Here is a 24316-nt window from a genome sequence, read left to right on the forward strand (position 1 = left end):
ACACCCCTCTACCACTCTCTCTGCCACCCTCTACCACTCTCTAACACCCTCTACCACCTCTGCCACCTCTACCACTCTCTAACCTCTACCACTCTCTAACACCCTCTACCACTCTCTAACACCCCTCTGCCACTCTCTAACACCCTCTACCACTCTCTGTCCTCCCTCTACCACCACTCTCTAACACCCCTCTACCACTCCCTCTAACACCCCTCTACCACTCTCTGCCACCCTCTACCACTCTCTAACACCCCTCTACCACTCTCTAACACCCCTCTACCACTCTCTAACACCCCTCTACCACTCTCTAACACCCCTCTACCACTCTCTAACACCCCTCTACCACTCTCTAACACCCTCTACCACTCTCTTTACCACTCTCTAACACCCCTCTACCACTCTCTAACACCCCTCTACCACTCTCTAACACCCCTCTACCACTCTCTACCACCCTCTACCACTCTCTCTCTACCACTCTAACACCCTCTACCACCCTCTGCCACCCTCTACCACTCTCTAACACCCCCTCTACCACTCTCTAACACCCTCTACCACTCTCTAACACCTCTACCACTCTCTACCACCACTCTCTAACACCCCTCTCCCTCTGCCACCCTCTACCACTCTCTAACACCCCTCTACCACTCTCTAACACCCTCTACCACTCTCTAACACCCTCTACCACTCTCTACCACCCCTCTACCACTCTCTGCCACCCTCTACCACTCTCTAACACCCCTCTACCACTCTCTGCCACCCTCTACCACTCTCTAACACCCTCTACCACTCTCTAACACCCTCTACCACTCTCTAACACCCCTCTACCACTCTCTGCCACCCTCTACCACTCTCTAACACCCCTCTACCACTCTCTGCCACCCTCTACCACTCTCTAACACCCCTCTACCACTCTCTGCCACCCTCTACCACTCTCTAACACTCTCTGCCTCCCTCTACCACTCTCTAACACCCTCTACCACTCTCTGCCACCCTCTACCACTCTCTAACACCCTCTACCACTCTCTAACACCCCTCTACCACTCTCTGCCACCCTCTACCACTCTCTAACACCCCTCTACCACTCTCTAACACCCCTCTACCACTCTCTAACACCCCTCTACCACTCTCTGCCACCCTCTACCTAACTCCCCTCTACCACTCTATGCCACCCTCTACCACTCTCCACCTAACACCCCTCTACCACTCTCTGCCACCCTCTACCACTCTCTAACACCCCCTCTACCACTCTCTAACACCCCTCTACCACTCTCTGCCACCCTCTACCACTCTCTAACACCCCTCTACCACTCTCTAACCCTCTACCCTCTAACACCCCTCTACCACTCTCTAACACCCTCTACCACTCTCTAACACCCCTCTACCACTCTCCACCCTCTACCACTCTCTAACACCCCTCTACCACTCTCTAACACCCTCTACCCTCTCTACCACCCTCCCTCTACCACTCTCTGCCACCCTCTACCACCCTCTAACACCCTCTACCACTCTCTAACACCCCTCTACCACTCTCTAGCCACCCTCTACCACTCTAACTACCACTCTCTGCCACCCTCTACCACTCTCTGCCACCCTCTACCACTCTCTAACACCCTCTACCACTCTCCACTCTCTAACACCCCTCTACCACTCTCTAACCACCCTAACACCCCTCTACCACTCTCTGCCCACCCTCTACCACTCTACCACTCTCTAACACCCCTCTACCTCTAACACCCCTCTACCCTCTCTACCACCTCCCTCTACACCCTCTACCACTCTCTAACACCCTCTACCACTCTCTGCCACCCTCTACCACTCTCTAACACCCCTCTACCACTCTCTAACACCCACCACTCTACCACTCTCTAACACCCCCCCTCTACCACTCTCTAACACCCCTCTACCACTCTCTAACACCCCCTCTACCACTCTCTGCCACCCTCTACCACTCTCTCTGCCACCCACTCTCTAACACCCCTCTACCACCCTCCACCTCTGCCACTCTCTACTCTCTGCCACCTCTACCACTCTCTCCACCCTCTACCACTCTCTAACACCCTCTACCACTCTCTAACACCCCTCCACTCTCTAACACCCCTCTACCACTCTCTAACACCCTCTACCACTCTCTGCCACCCTCTACCACTCTCTACCACCCTCTCCACTCTCTAACCCCCCTCTACCACTCTCTGCCACCCTCTACCACTCTCTAACACCCCTCTACCACTCTCTGCCACCCTCTACCACTCTCTAACACCCCTCTACCACTCTCTGCCCCCCTCTACCACTCTCTAACACCCCTCTAACCACTCTCTAACCACCCTCTACCACTCTCTAACACCCTCTCTACCACTCTCTGCCACCCTCTACACCCCTCTCTCTGCCCCCTCCCACTCTCTAACACCACTCTCTGCCACCCTCTACCACTCTCTAACACCCCTCTACCACTCTCTGCCACCCTCCACTACCACTCTCCTAACACCCCTCTACCACTCTCTAACACCCCTCTACTCTCTAACACCCCTCTACCACTCTCTAACACCCCTCTACCACTCTCTGCCACCCTCTACCACTCTCTAACACCCCTCTACCACTCCTGCCACCCTCTACCACTCTCTAACTCTACCACTCTCTGCCACCCTCTACCCCTCTACCACTCTCTGCCACCCTCTACCACTCTCTAACACCCCTCTACCACTCTCTGCCACTGCTAACACCCTCTACCACTCTCTAACACCCCTCTACCACTCTCTGCCACCCTCTACCTGCCACCCCTCTACCACTCTCTAACACCCCTCTACCACTCTCTCTACCACCCTCTACCACTCTCTAACTCTACCACTCTCCCACCCTCTACCACTCTCTAACACCCCTCTACCACTCTCTAACACCACCTCTACCACTCTCTACCACTCTCTAACACCCCTCTACCACTCTCTGCCACCCTCTACCACTCTCTAACCCCCTCTACCACTCTCTGCCACCCTCTACCACTCTCTAACACCCTCTACCACTCTCTACCACTACCACTCTCTAACACCCTCTACCACTCTCTAACACCCTCTACCACTCTCTGCCACCCTCTACCACTCTCTAACACCCCTCTACCACTCTCTGCCACCCTCTACCACTCTCTAACACCCCTCTACCACTCTCTGCCACCCTCCACTCTCTAACACCTCTACCACCCTCTGCCCCCTCTACCACTCTCTAACACCCTCTACCACTCTCTGCCACCCTACCACTCTCTAACACCCCTCTACCACTCTCTGCCACCCTCTACCACTCTCTAACACCCTCCACCCCACTCTCTCTAACCACCCTCTACCACTCTCTCTACCACTCTCTAACCCCCTCTACCACTCTCTGCCACCTCTAACACTCCCTCTAACACCCCTCTCTGCCACTCTCTAACACCCCTCCCTCTACCACCCTCTACCACCCCTCTACCACTCTCTGCCACCCTCTACCACTCTCTAACACCCCTCTACCACTCTCTACCACCCCCTCTACCACCCCTCTACCACTCTCTGCCACCCTCTACCACTCTACTAACACCCCTCTACCACTCTCTGCCACCCTCTACCACTCTCTAACACCCCACTCTCTGCCCCCTCTACCACCACTCTCTGCCACCCCTCTCTACCACCCTCTACCACTCTCTAACTCTACCACCCTAACTCCCTCTACCACTACCACTCTCTAACACCCCTCTACCACTCTCTGCCACCCTCTACCACTCTACTACACTCTCTGCCACCCTCTACCACTCAACACCCCTCTACCACTCCCCCCCCTCTACCACTCTCTCTCTACCACTCTCTGCCACCCTCTACCCCCTCTACCACTCTCTAACACCCCTCTACCACTCTCTGCCACCCCTCTACCACTCTCTAACACTCCCTCTACCACTCTCTGCCACCCTACCACTCTACCACTCTCTGCCACCCTCTACCACTCTCTAACACCCCTCTACCACTCTCTAACACCCTCTAACCCCCTCTACCACTCTGCCACCCTCTACCACTCTAACACCCCTCTACCACTCTATGCCACCCTCTACCACTCTCTAACACCCCTCTACCACTCTCTGCTACCACTCTCTGCCCCCTCTACCACTCTCTAACACCCTCTACCACTCTCTAACACCCTCTACCACTCTCTAACACCCTCTACCACCACTCTCTGCCACCCTCTAACACTCTCTCACCCCTCTACCACTCTCTAACACCCCTCTACCTCTGCCACCTCTACCACTCTACCACTCTCTGCCACCCTCTACCACTCTCTAACACCCTCTACCACTCTCTAACACACCTCTAACACCCTCTACCACTCTCTAACACCCTACCACTCTCTGCCACCACCACTCTCTAACACCCCTCTACCACTCTCTGCCACCCTCCCTCTACCACTCTCTAACACCCCTCTACCACTCTCTGCCACCACTCTACCCTCTACCACTCTCTAACACCCCTCTACCACTCTCTGCCACCCTCTACCACTCTCTAACACCCCTCTACCACCCTCTGCCACCCTACCACTACCACTCTCTAACACCCCTCTACCACTCTCTGCCACCCTCTACCACTCTCTAACACCCTCTACCACTCTCTGCCACCCTCTACCACTCTCTAACACCCCACTCTCCACCCCACTCTCTACCACTCTCTAACACCCCTCTACCACTCTCTAACACCCCTCTACCACTCTCTGCCACCCTCTACCACTCTCTAACACCCCTACCACTCTCTAACACCCTCTACCACTCTCTACCACACTCTCTAACACTCCCTCTACCACTCTCTAACACCCTCTACCACTCTCTTACCACTCTCTAACACCCTCTACCACTCTCTGCCCTCTACCACTCTCTAACACCCCTCTACCACTCTCTACCACCCTCTACCACTCTCTAACACCCTCCACCCTCTACCACCTCTAACACCCCTCTACCACTCTCTGCCACCCTCTACCACTCTCTGCCACCCTCTACCACTCTCTAACACCCTCTCTCTCACCACTCTCTGCCACCCTCTACCACTCTCTAACACCCCCACTACCACTCTCTAACACCCCTCTACCACTCTCTGCCACCCTCTACCACTCTCTACCACTCCCTCTACCACCACCCCTCTACCACTCTCTCTGCCACCCTCTACCACTCTCTAACACCCCTCTACACTCTCTGCCACCCTCTACCACTCTCTAACACCCCTCTACCCTCTACCACTCTCTAACACCCCTCTACCACTCTCTAACACCCTCTACCACCTCTGCCACCCTCTACCACTCTCTGCCACCCTCTACCACTCTCTAACACCCCTCTACCACTCTCTGCCACCTCTAACCACCACTCTCTAACTCCCCTCTACCACTCTCTGCCACCCTCTACCACTCTCTAACACCCCTCTACCACTCTCTGCCACCCTCTACCACTCTCTAACACCCCTCTACCACTCTCTGCCACCCTCTACCCTCCCTCTACCACTCTCTGCCACCCTCTACCACTCTCTAACACCCCTCTACCACTCTCTGCCACCCTCTACCACTCTCTAACACCCCTCTACCACTCTCTGCCACCCTCTACCACTCTCTAACACCCCTCTACCACTCTCTGCCACCCTCTACCACCTCTAACCCCTCTACCACTCTCTGCCACCCTCTACCACTCTCTAACACCCCTCTACCACTCTCTGCCACCCTCTACCACTCTCTAACACCCTACCACTCTACCACTCTCTAACACCCCTCTACCACTCTCTAACACCCTCTCCACTCTGCCACCTCTACCACTCTCTAACACCCCTCTACCACTCTCCCCCTCTACCACACCCCTCTACCACTCTCTGCCACCCTCTACCACTCTCTAACACCCTCTACCACTCTCTAACACCCCTCTACCACTCTCTGCCACCCTCTACCACTCTCTAACACCCCTCTACCACTCTCTGCCACCCTCTCTAACACCCCTCTACCACTCTCTGCCACCTCTACCACCCTAACACCCCTCTACCACTCTCTGCCACCCTCTACCACTCTCTAACACCCTCTACCACTCTCTGCCACCCTCTACCACTCTCTAACACCCCCACTCTCTACCACTCTCTAACACCCCTCTACCACTCTCTGCCACCCTCTACCACTCCACCCCCCTCTACCACTCTCTGCCACTCTCTACCACCACTCTCTGCCACCCTCTACCACTCCCTCTACCACTCTCTAACACCCTCTACCACTCTCTACCACCCTCTCTCTCTGCCACCCTCTACCACTCTCTACCACCCCTCTACCACTCTCTAACACTCTCTAACCTCCCTCTACCACTCTCTAACACCCCTCTACCACTCTCTAACACCCTCTACCACTCTCTAACACCCTCTACCACTCTCTGCCACCCTCTACCACTCTCTAACACCCCTACCCTCTACCACTCTCTAACCCCTCCCTCTCTGCACCCCTCTACCACTCTCTAACACTCTACCACTCTCTAACACCCCTCTACCACTCTCTGCCACCCTCTACCACTCTCTACCACTCTACTCTCTAACACCCCTCTACCACTCTCTGCCACCACCACTCTCTAACACTCTCTAACCCCTCTACCACTCTCTGCCACCCCTCTACCACTCTAACCACTCTCTAACACCCCTCTACCACTCTCTGCCACCCTCTACCACTCTCTAACACCCTCTACCACTCTCTAACACCCTCTACCACTCTCTAACACCCCTCTACCACTCTCTAACACCCTCTACCACTCTCTGCCACCCCTCTACCACTCTCTAACCCCCTCTACTCTCTGCCACCCTCCCACTCTCTCTACCACTCTCTGCCACCCTCTACCACTCTCTAACACCCCTCTACCACTCTCTGCCACCCTCTACCACTCTCTAACACCCCTCTACCACTCTCTGCCACCCTCTACCACTCTCTAACACCCCTCTACCACTCTCTGCCACCCTCTACCACTCTCTAACACCCTCTACCACTCTCTACCACTCTCTGCCACCCTCTACCACTCTCTAACACCCTCTACCACTCTCTAACACCTCTACCACTCTAACCCTCTCTACTCTGCCACCCTCTACCACTCTCTAACACCCCTCTACCACTCTCTAACACACCCCTCTACCACTCTCTAACACCCTCTACCACTCTCTTTCTACCACTCTCTAACTCTCTGCCACCCTCTCTACCACTCTCTAACACCCTCCACTCTCTAACACCCCTCTACCACTCTCTAACCCCCTCTACCACTCTCTAACACCCTCTACCACTCTCTACTCTACCACCCTCTACCACTCTCTAACACCCTCTACCACTCTCTGCCACCCTCTACCACTCTCTAACACCCCTCTGCCACCTCTACCACCCTCTACCACCCTCTACCACTCTCTAACACCCCTCTACCACTCTCTGCCACCCTCTACCACTCTCTAACACCCTGCCACCCCTCTACCACTCTCTAACACCCCTCTACCACTCTCTCTACCACACCCCCTCTAAAACTCTCTAACACCCCTCTACCACTCTCTAACACCCCTCTACCACTCTATCTCTACCACCCTCTACCACTCTGTAACACTCTCTGCCTCCCACTCTCTACCACTCTCTAACATCCCCCCTCTACCACTCTCTAACACCCTCTCTCTAACATCCCTCTACCACTCTCTAACACCCCTCTACCACTCTCTGCCACCCTCTACCACCCCTCTACCACTCTCTGCCACCCTCTACCACTCTCTAACACCCCTCTACCACTCTCTACCACTCTCTAACACCCCTCTACCACTCTATGCCACCCTCTACCACTCTCTAACACCTCTACCACTCTACCCACTCTCTGCCACCCTCTACCACTCTCTAACACCCTCTACCACTCTCTAACACCCCTCTACCACTCTCTGCCACCCTCTACCACTCTCTCTACCCTCTCTACCACTCTCTAACACCCCTCTACCACTCTCTGCCCCTCTACCCTCTACCACTCTACTAACACCCCTCTACCACTCTCCCTCTACCACCTCTACCACCCTCTACCACTCTGTAACACTCTCTGCCACCCTCTACCACTCTCTAACACTCCCCTCTACCACTCTCTAACACCCTCTACCACTCTACCACTCTCTGCCACTCTCTAACACCCCTCTACCCTCTCTACCACCACTCTCTGCCACCCTCTACCACTCTCTACCACCACTCTCTACCACTCTATCTACCACTCTCTGCCACCTACCACTTAACACCCCTCTACCACTCTCTGCCACCCTCTACCACTCTCTAACACCCCTCTACCACTCTCTGCCACCCTCTACCACCCTCTGCCACCCTCTACCACTCTCTAACACCCCTCTGCCACTCTCTGCCACCCTCTACCACTCTCTAACACCCCTCTACCACTCTATGCCACCCTCGACCACTCTCTAACACCCCTCTACCACTCTCTAACACCCCTCTACCACTCTCTGCCACCCTCTACCCTCCCTCTACCACTCTCTGCCACCCTCTACCACTCTCTAACACCCCTCTACCACCCTCTACCACTCTCTAACACCCCTCTACCACTCTCTGCCACCCTCTACCACTCTCTACCACTCTACTGCCCACCTCTACCACTCTCTAACACTCTCTGCCACCCTCTACCACTCTACCACTCTCTGCCACCCTCTAACACTCTAACACCCCACTCTCTGCCTCCCCTCTACCAACACCCCTCTCTGCCTCCCTCTACCACTCTCTCTACCACCCTCTACCACTCTCTAACACCCCTCTACCACTCTCTCTACCTCCTCTACCACCCTCTGCCTCCCTCTGCCTCTCTCTAACACCCCTCTGCCCTCCCTCTAACACCCTCTACCACCCTGCCCACCCTCTGCCTCCCTCTGCCCTCCACCCCTCTACCACTCTACCACTCTCTACCACCCTCTACCACTGTCTAACACCCCTCTACCACTCTCTGCCCTCCCTCTGCCCCCTCCCACTCTACCACCCTCTACCACCCTCTGCCCTCCCTCTACCACCCCCTGCCCTCTCCCTCTTCCTTCCCACTCTGCCCACCCTCTACCCTCCCTCTACCACTCTCTGCCACCCTCTACCACTCTCTACCACCCCTCTACCACTCTCTGCCACCCTCTACCACTCTCTAACACTCTCTGCCTCCCTCTACCACTCTCTAACACCCTCTGCCTCCCTCTACCACCCCCTCTGCCCTCCCTCTGCCCTCCCTCTCTACCACCCTCTGCCCTCCCTCTACCACCCTCTACCCCTCTACACCCTCTGCCCTCCCTCTACCACCCCTGCCCTCCCTCTTCCTTCCCTCTGCCCTCCCTCTGCCCACCCTCTGCCCTCCCTCTACCACCCTCTACCACCCCCTCTACCACTCTCTGCCACCCTCTACCACTCTCTAACACTCTCTGCCTCCCTCTACCACTCTCTAACACCCTCTGCCTCCCTCTGCCCTCCCTCTACCACCCTCTACCACCCTCTGCCCTCCCTCTACCACCCCCGCCCACCCTCTGCCACCCTCTGCCCTCCCTCTACCACCCTCTGCCTCCCTCTGCCCACCCTCTGCCCTCCCCTCTACCACCCTCTGCCCTCCCTCTACCACCCCCTGCCCACCCTCTGCCTCCTCTACCACCCTCTGCCTCCCTCTACCACCCTCTGCCCTCCCTCTACCACCCCCTGCCCACCCTCTGCCTCCCTCTGCCCGCTCCAACCTGTCACCTGGTTGTTTACTATGCTGTCCTTCTTGTGGTCCAGTTCTCTCTGCTCCCTGGTCATCAGTTTGTGTCTGGCCTCCAAGTCCTCCAGCAGGCTGTGTATCTCCTGTCTCCTCTGAGACACCTCCTTCCTCAGCTCCTCACTGCTGTCCTTCAGGGCCTTCGCACGTTTCTCCAGCTCCTGAGGACACACCAGGAGCAATGGCTTGTGGGACATACAAAATACATCAACATTGACACAAATACACATTCATGCAAGTGCAAATCCTGGACACACACACAGTACTGTGCCAGCTATTTGAAGGGGATATTAAAGGTAATAGCTGGGTTGTGACTTTCCTGGGAGTCTGACTATATACATCCATGTGATTATAGTGTAGCTGTACTGGGTGTTAAAAAGTAACTACTATTTAACTGTAACCAAACCAACTGTAATAACAAGTTCATTAAAGGAGTAATGTAAAATATCATTAGATCAATGATCGGGCCTCTCTTAGTGGTAGACACAGAACCATGTATGGTACCACAACCCAGTGACAACGAGGAGACGGAACCATGTATGGTACCACAACCCAGTGACAACGAGGAGACGGAACCATGTATGGTACCACAACCCAGTGACAACGAGGAGACGGAACCATGTATGGTACCACAACCCAGTGACAACGAGGAGACGGAACCATGTATGGTACCACAACCCAGTGACAACGAGGAGACGGAACCATGTATGGTACCACAACCCAGTGACAACGAGGAGACGGAACCATGTATGGTACCACAACCCAGTGACAACGAGGAGACGGAACCATGTATGGTACCACAACCCAGTGACAACGAGGAGACGGAACCATGTATGGTACCACAACCCAGTGACAACGAGGAGACGGAACCATGTATGGTACCACAACCCAGTGACAACGAGGAGACGGAACCATGTATCGTACCACAACCCAGTGACAACGAGGAGACGGAACCATGTATGGTACCACAACCCAGTGACAACGAGGAGACGGAACCATGTATGGTACCACAACCCAGTGACAACGAGGAGACGGAACCATGTATGGTACCACAACCCAGTGACAACGAGGAGACGGAACCATGTATGGTACCACAACCCAGTGACAACGAGGAGACGGAACCATGTATGGTACCACAACCCAGTGACAACGAGGAGACGGAACCATGTATGGTACCACAACCCAGTGACAACGAGGAGACGGAACCATGTATGGTACCACAACCCAGTGACAACGAGGAGACGGAACCATGTATGGTACCACAACCCAGTGACAACGAGACGGAACCATGTATGGTACCACAACCCAGTGACAACGAGGAGACGGAACCATGTATGGTACCACAACCCAGTGACAACGAGGAGACGGAACCATGTATGGTACCACAACCCAGTGACAACGAGGAGACGGAACCATGTATGGTACCACAACCCAGTGACAACGAGGAGACGGAACCATGTATCGTACCACAACCCAGTGACAACGAGGAGACGGAACCATGTATGGTACCACAACCCAGTGACAACGAGGAGACGGAACCATGTATGGTACCACAACCCAGTGACAACGAGGAGACGGAACCATGTATGGTACCACAACCCAGTGACAACGAGGAGACGGAACCATGTATGGTACCACAACCCAGTGACAACGAGGAGACGGAACCATGTATGGTACCACAACCCAGTGACAACGAGGAGACGGAACCATGTATGGTACCACAACCCAGTGACAACGAGGAGACGGAACCATGTATGGTACCACAACCCAGTGACAACGAGGAGACGGAACCATGTATGGTACCACAACCCAGTGACAACGAGGAGACGGAACCATGTATGGTACCACAACCCAGTGACAACGAGGAGACGGAACCATGTATGGTACCACAACCCAGTGACAACGAGGAGACGGAACCATGTATGGTACCACAACCCAGTGACAACGAGGAGACGGAACCATGTATGGTACCACAACCCAGTGACAACGAGGAGACGGAACCATGTATGGTACCACAACCCAGTGACAACGAGGAGACGGAACCATGTATGGTACCACAACCCAGTGACAACGAGGAGACGGAACCATGTATGGTACCACAACCCAGTGACAACGAGGAGACGGAACCATGTATGGTACCACAACCCAGTGACAACGAGGAGACGGAACCATGTATGGTACCACAACCCAGTGACAACGAGGAGACGGAACCATGTATGGTACCACAACCCAGTGACAACGAGGAGACGGAACCATGTATGGTACCACAACCCAGTGACAACGAGGAGACAGAACCATGTATGGTACCACAACCCAGTGACAACGAGGACACGGAACCATGTATGGTACCACAACCCAGTGACAACGAGGAGACGGAACCATGTATGGTACCACAACCCAGTGACAACGAGGAGACGGAACCATGTATGGTACCACAACCCAGTAACAACGAGGACACGGAACCATGTATGGTACCACAACCCAGTGACAACGAGGAGACAGAACCATGTATGGTACCACAACCCAGTGACAACGAGGAGACAGAACCATGTATGGTACCACAACCCAGTGACAACGAGGAGACGGAACCATGTATGGTACCACAACCCAGTGACAACGAGGAGACGGAACCATGTATGGTACCACAACCCAGTGACAACGAGGAGACGGAACCATGTATGGTACCACAACCCAGTGACAACAAGGAGACAGAACCATGTATGGTACCACAACCCAGTGACAACGAGGAGACGGAACCATGTATGGTACCACAACCCAGTGACAACGAGGAAGTATTTGGACAAGGATGCCTCGCAGCAAAGACACCGTCTGTTTCTCTGTCCTCTCACTGTGTGTGTCATTTCTCTGCTTCTAAATGAGGGATTTACTGCTGTAGGTGACATGAAGGAATGTCATGCTGTGGTGTATGATGGGACAGATCATGTGAATGACTATCAACAGGAGATAAATCTGTGAGATACTTACAACTGGTTTGGGTTGAGACTCATACTCTTTCTCCAGGCAAAGCTTCTCTTCTGTGAGACTGTAAACAGACACGACATCATTTACAGCACGTGTCAGACTCCTTCCACGGAGGGCCGAGTGTCTGCAGGCTTTCACTTGTACTTGACTGATGAATTAAGGTCACTAATTACTAAGGAACTCCCCTTACCTGGTTGTCTAGGTCTTCATTGAAAAGAAAAACCTAAAACCCACAGACACTAGGACCTCCGTGGAAGGATGTCGACACCCCTGATTTAGAGGAAGGAACAAGAGGAAGGAACTTGAACATAAATTCTCAGAAATACAGAGAAGATGAAAAAGTGACCAACGTTGACGACAAGCTTAAGAAACAAGTGGCTGTGCAATATGCTCAAGTAACCTTGTCTCTGCCTGAGCTCAACCCCCTAACACAGTGGTGGAGGACAGACGACCAGGGTTCCACTGTAACTCAGTTGATAAAAACAGGCAGGGAAATATAGCCATGTAGCCATACTGAAAATATGTATTGCTTTCAGAAAAGTGTTGGTCAAATTCTGAGAGTTTCTTGGCAACATCTGAGTGAAACAGTGGTTTGTCAGTGGTTGCTACTATGTGAAAGGTTCAACTGAGTTCAACTGTTGACAGGATTCAGGTATTTAAGTCCAGCGGCAGATATGAAATTCCTGACACTTGTAAAATCTCCTCAGTGAGAAATTGCTGGGTGGATAGACAGCCCTCCAGGCTACTTTCACAGCACTTGTGTTGCTTCCTGGTCATCTGTAAATACTGCATTTGAAGCTAAAACCACTGACAGTTGAATTCCTGTTAATCTGTCTGGCTTGTGATCAAGGGCTTAACATTGCACATCTGAAGACATATCTTCCCAGTGAGCATCTGTCTGTCGTATGGAGGGTAGATCACCAGGGGAAGAGAGGAGGCTGCCAAACGGACTGTCAGAGCTATACGCATCCACAAGATAATATACAACAAGAGACAGGGGAAGAGAGGAGGCTGCCAAACGGACTGTCAGAGCTATACGCATCCACAAGATAATATACAACAAGAGACAGGGGAAGAGAGGAGGCTGCCAAACGGACTGTCAGAGCTATACGCATCCACAAGATAATATATAACAAGAGACAGGGGAAGAGAGGAGGCTGCCAAACGGACTGTCAGAGCTATACGCATCCACAAGATAATATACAACAAGAGACAGGGGAAGAGAGGAGGCTGCCAAACGGACTCTCAGAGCTATACGCATCCACAAGATAATATACAACAAGAGACAGGGGAAGAGAGGAGGCTGCCAAACGGACTGTCAGAGCTATACGCATCCACAAGATAATATACAACAAGAGACAGGGGAAGAGAGGAGGCTGCCAAACGGACTGTCAGAGCTATACGCATCCACAAGATAATATACAACAAGAGACAGGGGAAGAGAGGAGGCTGCCAAACGGACTCTCAGAGCTATACGCATCCACAAGATAATATACAACAAGAGACAGGGGAAGAGAGGAGGCTGCCAAACGGACTGTCAGAGCTATACGCATCCACAAGATAATATACAACAAGAGACAGCCGAGTTCATTACAACATCTAGTCAGAATGCAATGTAAGCAATGGTTTTCATTTAGCCTCATATTTCAATTACTGCTGTAGTCCTTCTCATCTTAACAATAGGAACAACATTTACCCACAGATACGAAGGTCATATCTTTAGGAACAATGTGAATATCATTTACCCACAGATAGGAAGGTCATATCTTTAGGAACAATGTGAATATCATTTACCCACAGATAGGAAGGTCATATCTTCAGGAACAATGTGAATATAATTTACCCACAGATAGGAAGGTCATATCTTTAGGAACAATGTGAATATCATTTACCCACAGATACGAAGGTAATATCTTTAGGAACAATGTGAACATCATTTACCCACAGATAGGAAGGTCATATCTTCAGGAACAATGTGAATATCATTTACCCACAGATAGGAAGGTCATATCTTTAGGAACAATGTGAACATCATTTACCCACAGATACGAAGGTCATATCTTCAGGAACAATGTGAATAGCATTTACCCACAGATAGAAGGTCATATCTTCAGGAACAATGTGAATATCATTTACCCACAGATAGGAAGGTCATATCTTCAGGAACAATGTGAATATCATTTATCCAAAGATACGAAGGTCATATCTTCAGGAACAATGTGAATATCATTTACCCACAGATAGGAAGGTCATATCTTTAGGAACAATGTGAACATCATTTACCCACAGATACGAAGGTCATATCTTCAGGAACAATGTGAATAGCATTTACCCACAGATAGGAAGGTCATATCTTCAGGAACAATGTGAATATCATTTACCCACAGATAGGAAGGTCATATCTTCAGGAACAATGTGAATATCATTTATCCAAAGATACGAAGGTCATATCTTCAGGAACAATGTGAATATCATTTACCCACAGATAGGAAGGTCATATCTTCAGGAACAATGTGAATATCATTTACCCACAGATAGGAAGGTCATATCTTTAGGAACAATGTGAATATCATTTACCCACAGATAGGAAGGTCATATCTTTAGGAACAATGTGAATATCATTTACCCACAGATAGGAAGGTCATATCTTCAGGAACAATGTGTTCTAGGCCCCGTCCCTGGTGAATCATAGTGTACGTCTCAAATGGTACCCTAATCTCTATGTAGTGCACTACTTTTGACCAGAGCCCTATGGTCCCTGGTCTAATGTAGTGCATTATATAGAGAATAGGGTGCCATTTGGGACAACCAGAGCCGTATTGTAGTCCTCGCTGATTAAATGACTGATGAAGAGACCTTTCCTTTCATGTCCTCTTTCTTAGTTTTTTACACAAGCTTGTTTCATCAGTTGCTAAGCAATGTTCCAATGGCCTCTCCGTGGCCTTTCTAACTGTGTGTGTTGTGCAGAGAGAGGACAGCGGCGTTCTTTTCCGTGCTGTGTTTCGGAGGCGTGCTTGACCTTTCGGACACAAGGACAGGAGTGTTGCTGAGAACAAGTGGAGGAGACGAGTGACACAGCTGGTTAGAGCCAGAGGCACACCTAATAATGAATCATTTGGTGGGTTATATTTGTCCTGTTTCATTATACGCGTGTGTGAAATGGAAATGTGTTTATTGCATATCCCCCTGAGACACCCTCAGAGACTGGGGTCACAGCCAGGGTCAGCCATTATCAACAGCAACCTTGGAGCAATTAGGGTTAAGGGCCTTGTCAAGGGCACAATGGAAGATGTTTCACTTTGTCGCTAAGGGATTCGAACTAGTGACCTTTCAGTTACTGGCCCAACGCTCTTCCCCCTAGGCTACATGCCGCACATACCACTTCCAGGACTGACTGGACTAAAGTGGCTCAAGAGCTGGGCATACCCTTAACCTCAGACAGAGACAGACACAGACAGACAGACACACAGACAGACACAAAGACAGATAGACACACAGACACACAGACACACACACACACACACAGACAGACAGACACGCCGACAGAGATGGCCGCCTCGCTTCGCGTTCCTAGGAAACTATGCAGTTGGCCGCCTCGCTTCGCGTTCCTAGGAAACTATGCAGTTTTTTGTTTTTTTACGTGTTATTTCTTACATTAGTACCCCAGGTCATCTTAGGTTTCATTACATACAGTCGAGAAGAACTACTGAATATAAGATCAGCGTCAACTCACCATCAGTACGACCAAGAATATGTTTTCCGCGACGCGGATCCTGTGTTCTGCCTTACAAACAGGACAACGGAATGGATCGCATGCAGCGACCCAAGAAAACGACTCCGAAAAAGAGGGAAACGTAGCGGTCTTCTGGTCAGACTCCGGACAAGGGCACATCGCGCACCACTCCCCAGCATTCTTCTTGCCAATGTCCAGTCTCTTGACAACAAGGTTGATGAAATCCGAGCAAGGGTAGCATTCCAGAGGGACATCAGAGACTGCAATGTTCTCTGCTTCACGGAAACATGGCTTACTGGGAAGACGCTATCCGGTGCGGTGCAGCCAACGGGTTTCTCCACGCATCGCGCCGACAGAAACAAACATCTTTCTGGTAAGAAGAGCGGCGGGGGCGTATGCCTCATGACTAACGAGACATGGTGTGATGAAGGAAACATACAGGAACTCAAATCCTTCTGTTCACCTGATTTAGAATTCCTCACAATCAAATGTAGACCGCATTATCTTCCAAGAGAATTCTCTTCGATTATAATCACAGCCGTATATATCCCCCCCCAAGCAGACACATCGATGGCTCTGAACAAACTTTATTTAACTCTTTGCAAACTGGAAACCATTTATCCGGAGGCTGCATTCATTGTAGCTGGGGATTTTAACAAAGCTAATCTGAAAACAAGACTCCCTAAATTTTATCAGCATATCGATTGCGCAACCAGGGGTGGTAAAACCTTGGATCATTGTTACTCTAACTTCCGCGACGCATATAAGGCCCTGCCCCGCCCCCTTTCGAAAAGCTGACCACGACTCCATTTTGTTGATCCCTGCCTACAGGCAGAAACTTAAACAAGAGGCTCCCACGCTGAGGTCTGTCCAACGCTGGTCAGACCAAGCTGACTCCACACTCCAAGACTGCTTCCATCACGTGGACTGGGACATGTTTCGTATTGCGTCAGATGAAAATATTGACGAATACGCTGATTCGATGTGCGAGTTCATTAGAACGTGGTCGAAGATGTCGTTCCCATAGCAACGATAAAAACATTCCCAAACCAGAAACCGTGGATTGATGGCAGCATTCGCGTGAAACTGAAAGCACGAACCACTGCTTTTAATCAGGGCAAGGTGTCTGGTAACATGTCCGAATATAAACAACGCAGCTATTCCTCCGCAAGGCTATTAAACAAGCTAGCGTCAGTACAGAGACAAAGTGGAATCTCAATTCAATGGCTCAGACACAAGAGGCATGTGGCAGGGTCTACAGTCAATCACGGACTACAAGAAGAAACCCAGCCCAGTCACGGACCAGGATGTCTTGCTCCCAGGCAGACTAAATAACTTTTTGCCCGCTTTGAGGACAATACAGTGCCACTGACACGGCCTGCAACGAAAACATGCGGTCTCTCCTTCACTGCAGCCGAGGTGAGTAAGACATTTAAACGTGTTAACCTCGCAAGGCTGCAGGCCCAGACGGCATCCCCAGCCGCGCCCTCAGAGCATGCGCAGACCAGCTGGCCGGTGTGTTTACGGACATATTCAATCAATCCCTATACCAGTCTGCTGTTCCCACATGCTTCAAGAGGGCCACCATTGTTCCTGTTCCCAAGAAAGCTAAGGTAACTGAGCTAAACGACTACCGCCCGTAGCACTCACTTCCGTCATCATGAAGTGCTTTGAGAGACTAGTCAAGGACCATATCACCTCCACCCTACCTGACACCCTAGACCCACTCCAATTTGCTTACCGCCCAAATAGGTCCACAGACGATGCAATCTCAACCACACTGCACACTGCCCTAACCCACCTGGACAAGAGGAATACCTATGTGAGAATGCTGTTCATCGACTACAGCTCGGCATTCAACACCATAGTACCCTCCAAGCTCGTCATCAAGCTCGAGACCCTGGGTCTCGACCCCGCCCTGTGCAACTGGGTACTGGACTTCCTGACGGGCCGCCCCAGGTGGTGAGGGTAGGCAACAACATCTCCTCCCCGCTGATCCTCAACACGGGGCCCCACAAGGGTGCGTTCTGAGCCCTCTCCTGTACTCCCTGTTCACCCACGACTGCGTGGCCACGCACGCCTCCAACTCAATCATCAAGTTTGCGGACGACACAACAGTGGTAGGCTTGATTACCAACAACGACGAGACGGCCTACAGGGAGGAGGTGAGGGCCTCGGAGTGTGGTGTCAGGAAAATAACCTCACACTCAACGTCAACAAAACTAAGGAGATGATTGTGGACTTCAGGAAACAGCAGAGGGAACACCCCCTATCCACATCGATGGAACAGTAGTGGAGAGGGTAGCAAGTTTTAAGTTCCTCGGCATACACATCACAGACAAACTGAATTGGTCCACTCACACTGACAGCGTGGTGAAGAAGGCGCAGCAGCGCCTCTTCAACCTCAGGAGGCTGAAGAAATTCGGCTTGTCACCAAAAGCACTCACAAACTTCTACAGATGCACAATCGAGAGCATCCTGGCGGGCTGTATCACCGCCTGGTACGGCAACTGCTCCGCCCTCAACCGTAAGGCTCTCCAGAGGGTAGTGAGGTCTGCACAACGCATCACCGGGGGCAAACTACCTGCCCTCCAGGACACCTACACCACCCGATGTTACAGGAAGGCCATAAAGATCATCAAGGACATCAACCACCCGAACCACTGCCTGTTCACCCCGCTATCATCCAGAAGGCGAGGTCAGTACAGGTGCATCAAAGCTGGGACTGAGAGACTGAAAAACAGCTTCTATCTCAAGGCTATCAGACTGTTAAACAGCCACCATTGAGTGGCTGCTGCCAACACACTGTCATTGACACTGACCCAACTCCAGCCACTTTAATAATGGGAATTGATGGGAAATGATGTAAATATATCACTAGCCACTTTAAACAATGCTACCTTATATAATGTTACTTACCCTACATTATTCATCTCATATGCATACGTATATACTGTACTCTACATCATCGACTGCATCCTTATGTAATACATGTATCACTAGCCACTTTAACTATGCCACTTTGTTTACTTTGTCTACATACTCATCTCATATGTATATACTGTACTCGATACCATCTACTGTATGCTGCTCTGTACCATCACTCACTCATATATCCTTATGTACATATTCTTTATCCCCTTACACTGTGTATAAGACAGTAGTTTTAGAATTGTTAGTTAGATTACTTGTTGGTTATCACTGCATTGTCGGAACTAGAAGCACAAGCATTTCGCTACACTCGCATTAACATCTGCTAACCATGTGTATGTGACAAATAACATTTGATTTGATTTGATTTGATTTGAGACAGACAGACAGACAGACAGATAGACACACAGACACACACACAGACAGACAGACAGACAGACAGACAGACAGACAGACAGACAGACAGACAGACAGACAGACAATCTCTTTCTCTCTCTACGCTAGGCTCTAGTCAGTGTGTGTGTCCTCACCACTCTAGCTGGTAGTTCATCTGGTAGTCCCTCTCCTCTGCCTGTCGCAGGTCGTTGTGGAACTTGAGGAGCTGCTGTCTCATGCGGCTGACCTCTGTGTCCGGCCCCTCAGGGAACTGCTCAGCCGTCTCCAGATCTCTCTGCTGGCGCTCCAGCTCTGCTCTGAACTGCTTGGCCTCCTGCAGCAGCCGGATCTCTGACTGCTGAGAGCTGGGGTGGGGAGATGGGAGTCACAGACAGATCTCTGACTGCTGAGAGCTGGGGTGGGGAGATGGGAGTCACAGACAGACACAGACAGATCTCTGACTGCTGAGAGCTGGGGTGGGGAGATGGAAGTCACAGACAGATCTCTGACTGCTGAGAGCTGGGGTGGGGAGATGGGAGTCACAGACAGATCTCTGACTGCTGAGAGCTGGGGTGGGGAGATGGGAGTCACAGACAGACACAGACAGATCTCTGACTGCTGAGAGCTGGGGTGGGGAGATGGGAGTCACAGACAGACACAGACAGATCTCTGACTGCTGAGAGCTGGGGTGGGGAGATGGGAGTCACAGACAGATTTCTGACTGCTGAGAGCTGGGGTGGGGAGATGGGAGTCACAGACAGATCTCTGACTGCTGAGAGCTGGGGTGGGGAGATGGGAGTCACAGACAGACACAGACAGATCTCTGACTGCTGAGAGCTGGGGTGGGGAGATGGGAGTCACAGACAGATCTCTGACTGCTGAGAGCTGGGGTGGGGAGATGGGAGTCACAGACAGACACATACAGATCTCTGACTGCTGAAAGCTGGGGTGGGGAGATGGGAGTCACAGACAGACACAGACAGATCTCTGACTGCTGAGAGCTGGGGTGGCGAGATGGGAGTCACAGACAGATCTCTGACTGCTGAGAGCTGGAGTGGGGAGATGGGAGTCACAGACAGATCTCTGACTGCTGAGAGCTGGGGTGGGGAGATGGGAGTCACAGACAGATCTCTGACTTCTGAGAGCTGGGGTGGGGAGATGGGAGTCACAGACAGATATCTGACTGCTGAGACCTGGGGTGGGGAGATAGGAGTCACAGACAGACACAGACAGATCTCTGACTGCTGAGAGCTGGGGTGGGGAGATGGGAGTCACAGACAGATCTCTGACTGCTGAGAGCTGGGGTGGGGAGATGGGAGTCACAGACAGACACAGACAGATCTCTGACTGCTGAGAGCTGGGGTGGGGAGATGGGAGTCACATACAGATCTCTGACTGCTGAGAGCTGGGGTGGGGAGATGGGAGTCACAGACAGACACAGACAGATCTCTGACTGCTGAGAGCTGGGGTGGGGAGATGGGAGTCACAGACAGACACATACAGATCTCTGACTGCTGAAAGCTGGGGTGGGGAGATGGGAGTCACAGACAGACACAGACAGATCTCTGACTGCTGAGAGCTGGGGTGGCGAGATGGGAGTCACAGACAGATCTCTGACTGCTGAGAGCTGGAGTGGGGAGATGGGAGTCACAGACAGACACAGACAGATCTCTGACTGCTGAGAGCTGGGGTGGGGAGATGGGAGTCACAGACAGATCTCTGACTGCTGAGAGCTGGGGTGGGGAGATGGGAGTCACAGACAGATATCTGACTGCTGAGACCTGGGGTGGGGAGATAGGAGTCACAGACAGACACAGACAGATCTCTGACTGCTGAGAGCTGGGGTGGGGAGATGGGAGTCACAGACAGATCTCTGACTGCTGAGAGCTGGGGTGGGGAGATGGGAGTCACAGACAGACACAGACAGATCTCTGACTGCTGAGAGCTGGGGTGGGGAGATGGGAGTCACAGACAGACACAGACAGATCTCTGACTGCTGAGAGCTGGGGTGGGGAGATGGGAGTCACAGACAGATCTCTGACTGCTGAGAGCTGGGGTGGGGAGATGGGAGTCACAGACAGATCTCTGACTGCTGAGAGCTGGGGTGGGGAGATGGGAGTCACAGACAGACACAGACAGATCTCTGACTGCTGAGAGCTGGGGTGGGGAGATGGGAGTCACAGACAGACACAGACAGATCTCTGACTGCTGAGAGCTGGGATGGGGAGATGGGAGTCACAGACAGACACATACAGATCTCTGACTGCTGAAAGCTGGGGTGGGGAGATGGGAGTCACAGACAGACACAGACAGATCTCTGACTGCTGAGAGCTGGGGTGGCGAGATGGGAGTCACAGACAGATCTCTGACTGCTGAGAGCTGGAGTGGGGAGATGGGAGTCACAGACAGACACAGACAGATCTCTGACTGCTGAGAGCTGGGGTGGGGATGGGAGTCACAGACAGATCTCTGACTGCTGAGAGCTGGGGTGGGGAGATGGGAGTCACAGACAGATATCTGACTGCTGAGACCTGGGGTGGGGAGATAGAGTCACAGACAGACACAGACAGATCTCTGACTGCTGAGAGCTGGGGTGGGGAGATGGGAGTCACAGACAGATCTCTGACTGCTGAGAGCTGGGGTGGGGAGATGGGAGTCACAGACAGACACAGACAGATCTCTGACTGCTGAGAGCTGGGGTGGGGAGATGGGAGTCACAGACAGACACAGACAGATCTCTGACTGCTGAGAGCTGGGGTGGGGAGATGGGAGTCACAGACAGATCTCTGACTGCTGAGAGCTGGGGTGGGGAGATGGGAGTCACAGACAGATCTCTGACTGCTGAGAGCTGGGGTGGGGAGATGGGAGTCACAGACAGATCTCTGACTGCTGAGAGCTGGGGTGGGGAGATGGGAGTCACAGACAGATCTCTGACTGCTGAGAGCTGGGGTGGGGGAGATGGGAGTCACAGACAGACACAGACAGATCTCTGACTGCTGAGAGCTGGGGTGGGGAGATGGGAGTCACAGACAGACACAGACAGATCTCTGACTGCTGAGAGCTGGGGTGGGGAGATGGGAGTCACAGACAGACACATACAGATCTCTGACTGCTGAAAGCTGGGGTGGGGAGATGGGAGTCACAGACAGACACAGACAGATCTCTGACTGCTGAGAGCTGGGGTGGCGAGATGGGAGTCACAGACAGATCTCTGACTGCTGAGAGCTGGAGTGGGGAGATGGGAGTCACAGACAGACACAGACAGATCTCTGACTGCTGAGAGCTGGGGTGGGGAGATGGGAGTCACAGACAGATCTCTGACTGCTGAGAGCTGGGGTGGGGAGATGGGAGTCACAGACAGATATCTGACTGCTGAGACCTGGGGTGGGGAGATAGGAGTCACAGACAGACACAGACAGATCTCTGACTGCTGAGAGCTGGGGTGGGGAGATGGGAGTCACAGACAGATCTCTGACTGCTGAGAGCTGGGGTGGGGAGATGGGAGTCACAGACAGATATCTGACTGCTGAGACCTGGGGTGGGGAGATAGGAGTCACAGACAGACACAGACAGATCTCTGACTGCTGAGAGCTGGGGTGGGGAGATGGGAGTCACAGACAGATCTCTGACTGCTGAGAGCTGGGGTGGGGAGATGGGAGTCACAGACAGACACAGGTACTTATGGGTCATATGACAGGGCAGAGATGTGGTCAGTTGGCTCAGCTCATCACCCTCAGGTAGGAGGGGAATCACACAGGTCCTAGTGGCACACAGACACAGATGCTGGTAGGGACCAGACTGGCCCATGTGGACTGGTGCTAAAGAGTTCCGAGGGTAGGCTGGCCCATGAGTCTACAAAAAATAAGAACACCCATTCCCAATGTTGAGTTCCACCCCCATTTTGCCCTCAGAACAGCCTCAAGGTGTCTAAAGTTCCAGGGAGGCTGGCCCATGTTGACTCTACAAGGTGTCTAAAGAGTTCCACAGAGAGGCTGGCCCATGTGGACTCTACAAGGTGTCTAAAGAGTTCCACAGGGAGGCTGGCCCATGTGGACTCTACAAGGTGTCTAAAGAGTTCCACAGGGAGGCTGGCCCATGTGGACTCTACAAGGTGTCTAAAGAGTTCCACAGGGAGGCTGGCCCATGTTGACTCTACAAGGTGTCTAAAGAGTTCCACAGAGAGGCTGGCCCATGTGGACTCTACAAGGTGTCTAAAGAGTTCCACAGGGAGGCTGGCCCATGTTGACTCTACAAGGTGTCTAAAGAGTTCCACAGGGAGGCTGGCCCATGTGGACTCTACAAGGTGTCTAAAGAGTTCCACAGGGAGGCTGGCCCATGTGGACTCTACAAGGTGTCTAAAGAGTTCCACAGGGGCTGGCCCAGGCTGAGTTCCCATGTTGACTCTACAAGGTGTCTAAAGAGTTCCACAGGGAGGCTGGCCCATGTGGACTCTACAAGGTGTCTAAAGAGTTCCACAGAGAGGCTGGCCCATGTTGACTCTACAAGGTGTCTAAAGAGTTCCACAGGGAGGCTGGCCCATGTGGACTCTACAA

At 52.3% G+C, this 24316-nt stretch overlaps 1 protein-coding gene across 1 annotated transcript in view; it reads right to left on the reverse strand.

The window, feature by feature from the left end:
• LOC115115344 (coiled-coil domain-containing protein 146-like) overlaps window positions 1-24316 on the reverse strand; it is a gene marked incomplete at both ends in the record, with an annotated part of 50902 nt that overhangs the window by 10135 nt on the left and 16451 nt on the right. The window contains 6 exons of the mRNA XM_065015116.1: window positions 9727-9903; window positions 12728-12785; window positions 19919-20128; window positions 22192-22294; window positions 23086-23248; window positions 23346-23402. Coding sequence (XP_064871188.1) covers window positions 9727-9903; window positions 12728-12785; window positions 19919-20128; window positions 22192-22294; window positions 23086-23248; window positions 23346-23402 — 768 coding nt within the window. The remainder of the gene's footprint in view (window positions 1-9726; window positions 9904-12727; window positions 12786-19918; window positions 20129-22191; window positions 22295-23085; window positions 23249-23345; window positions 23403-24316) is intronic.

This window comes from Oncorhynchus nerka, unplaced genomic scaffold, assembly GCF_034236695.1.
Source record: "Oncorhynchus nerka isolate Pitt River unplaced genomic scaffold, Oner_Uvic_2.0 unplaced_scaffold_1692, whole genome shotgun sequence".
Lineage (NCBI taxonomy): Eukaryota > Metazoa > Chordata > Actinopteri > Salmoniformes > Salmonidae > Oncorhynchus > Oncorhynchus nerka.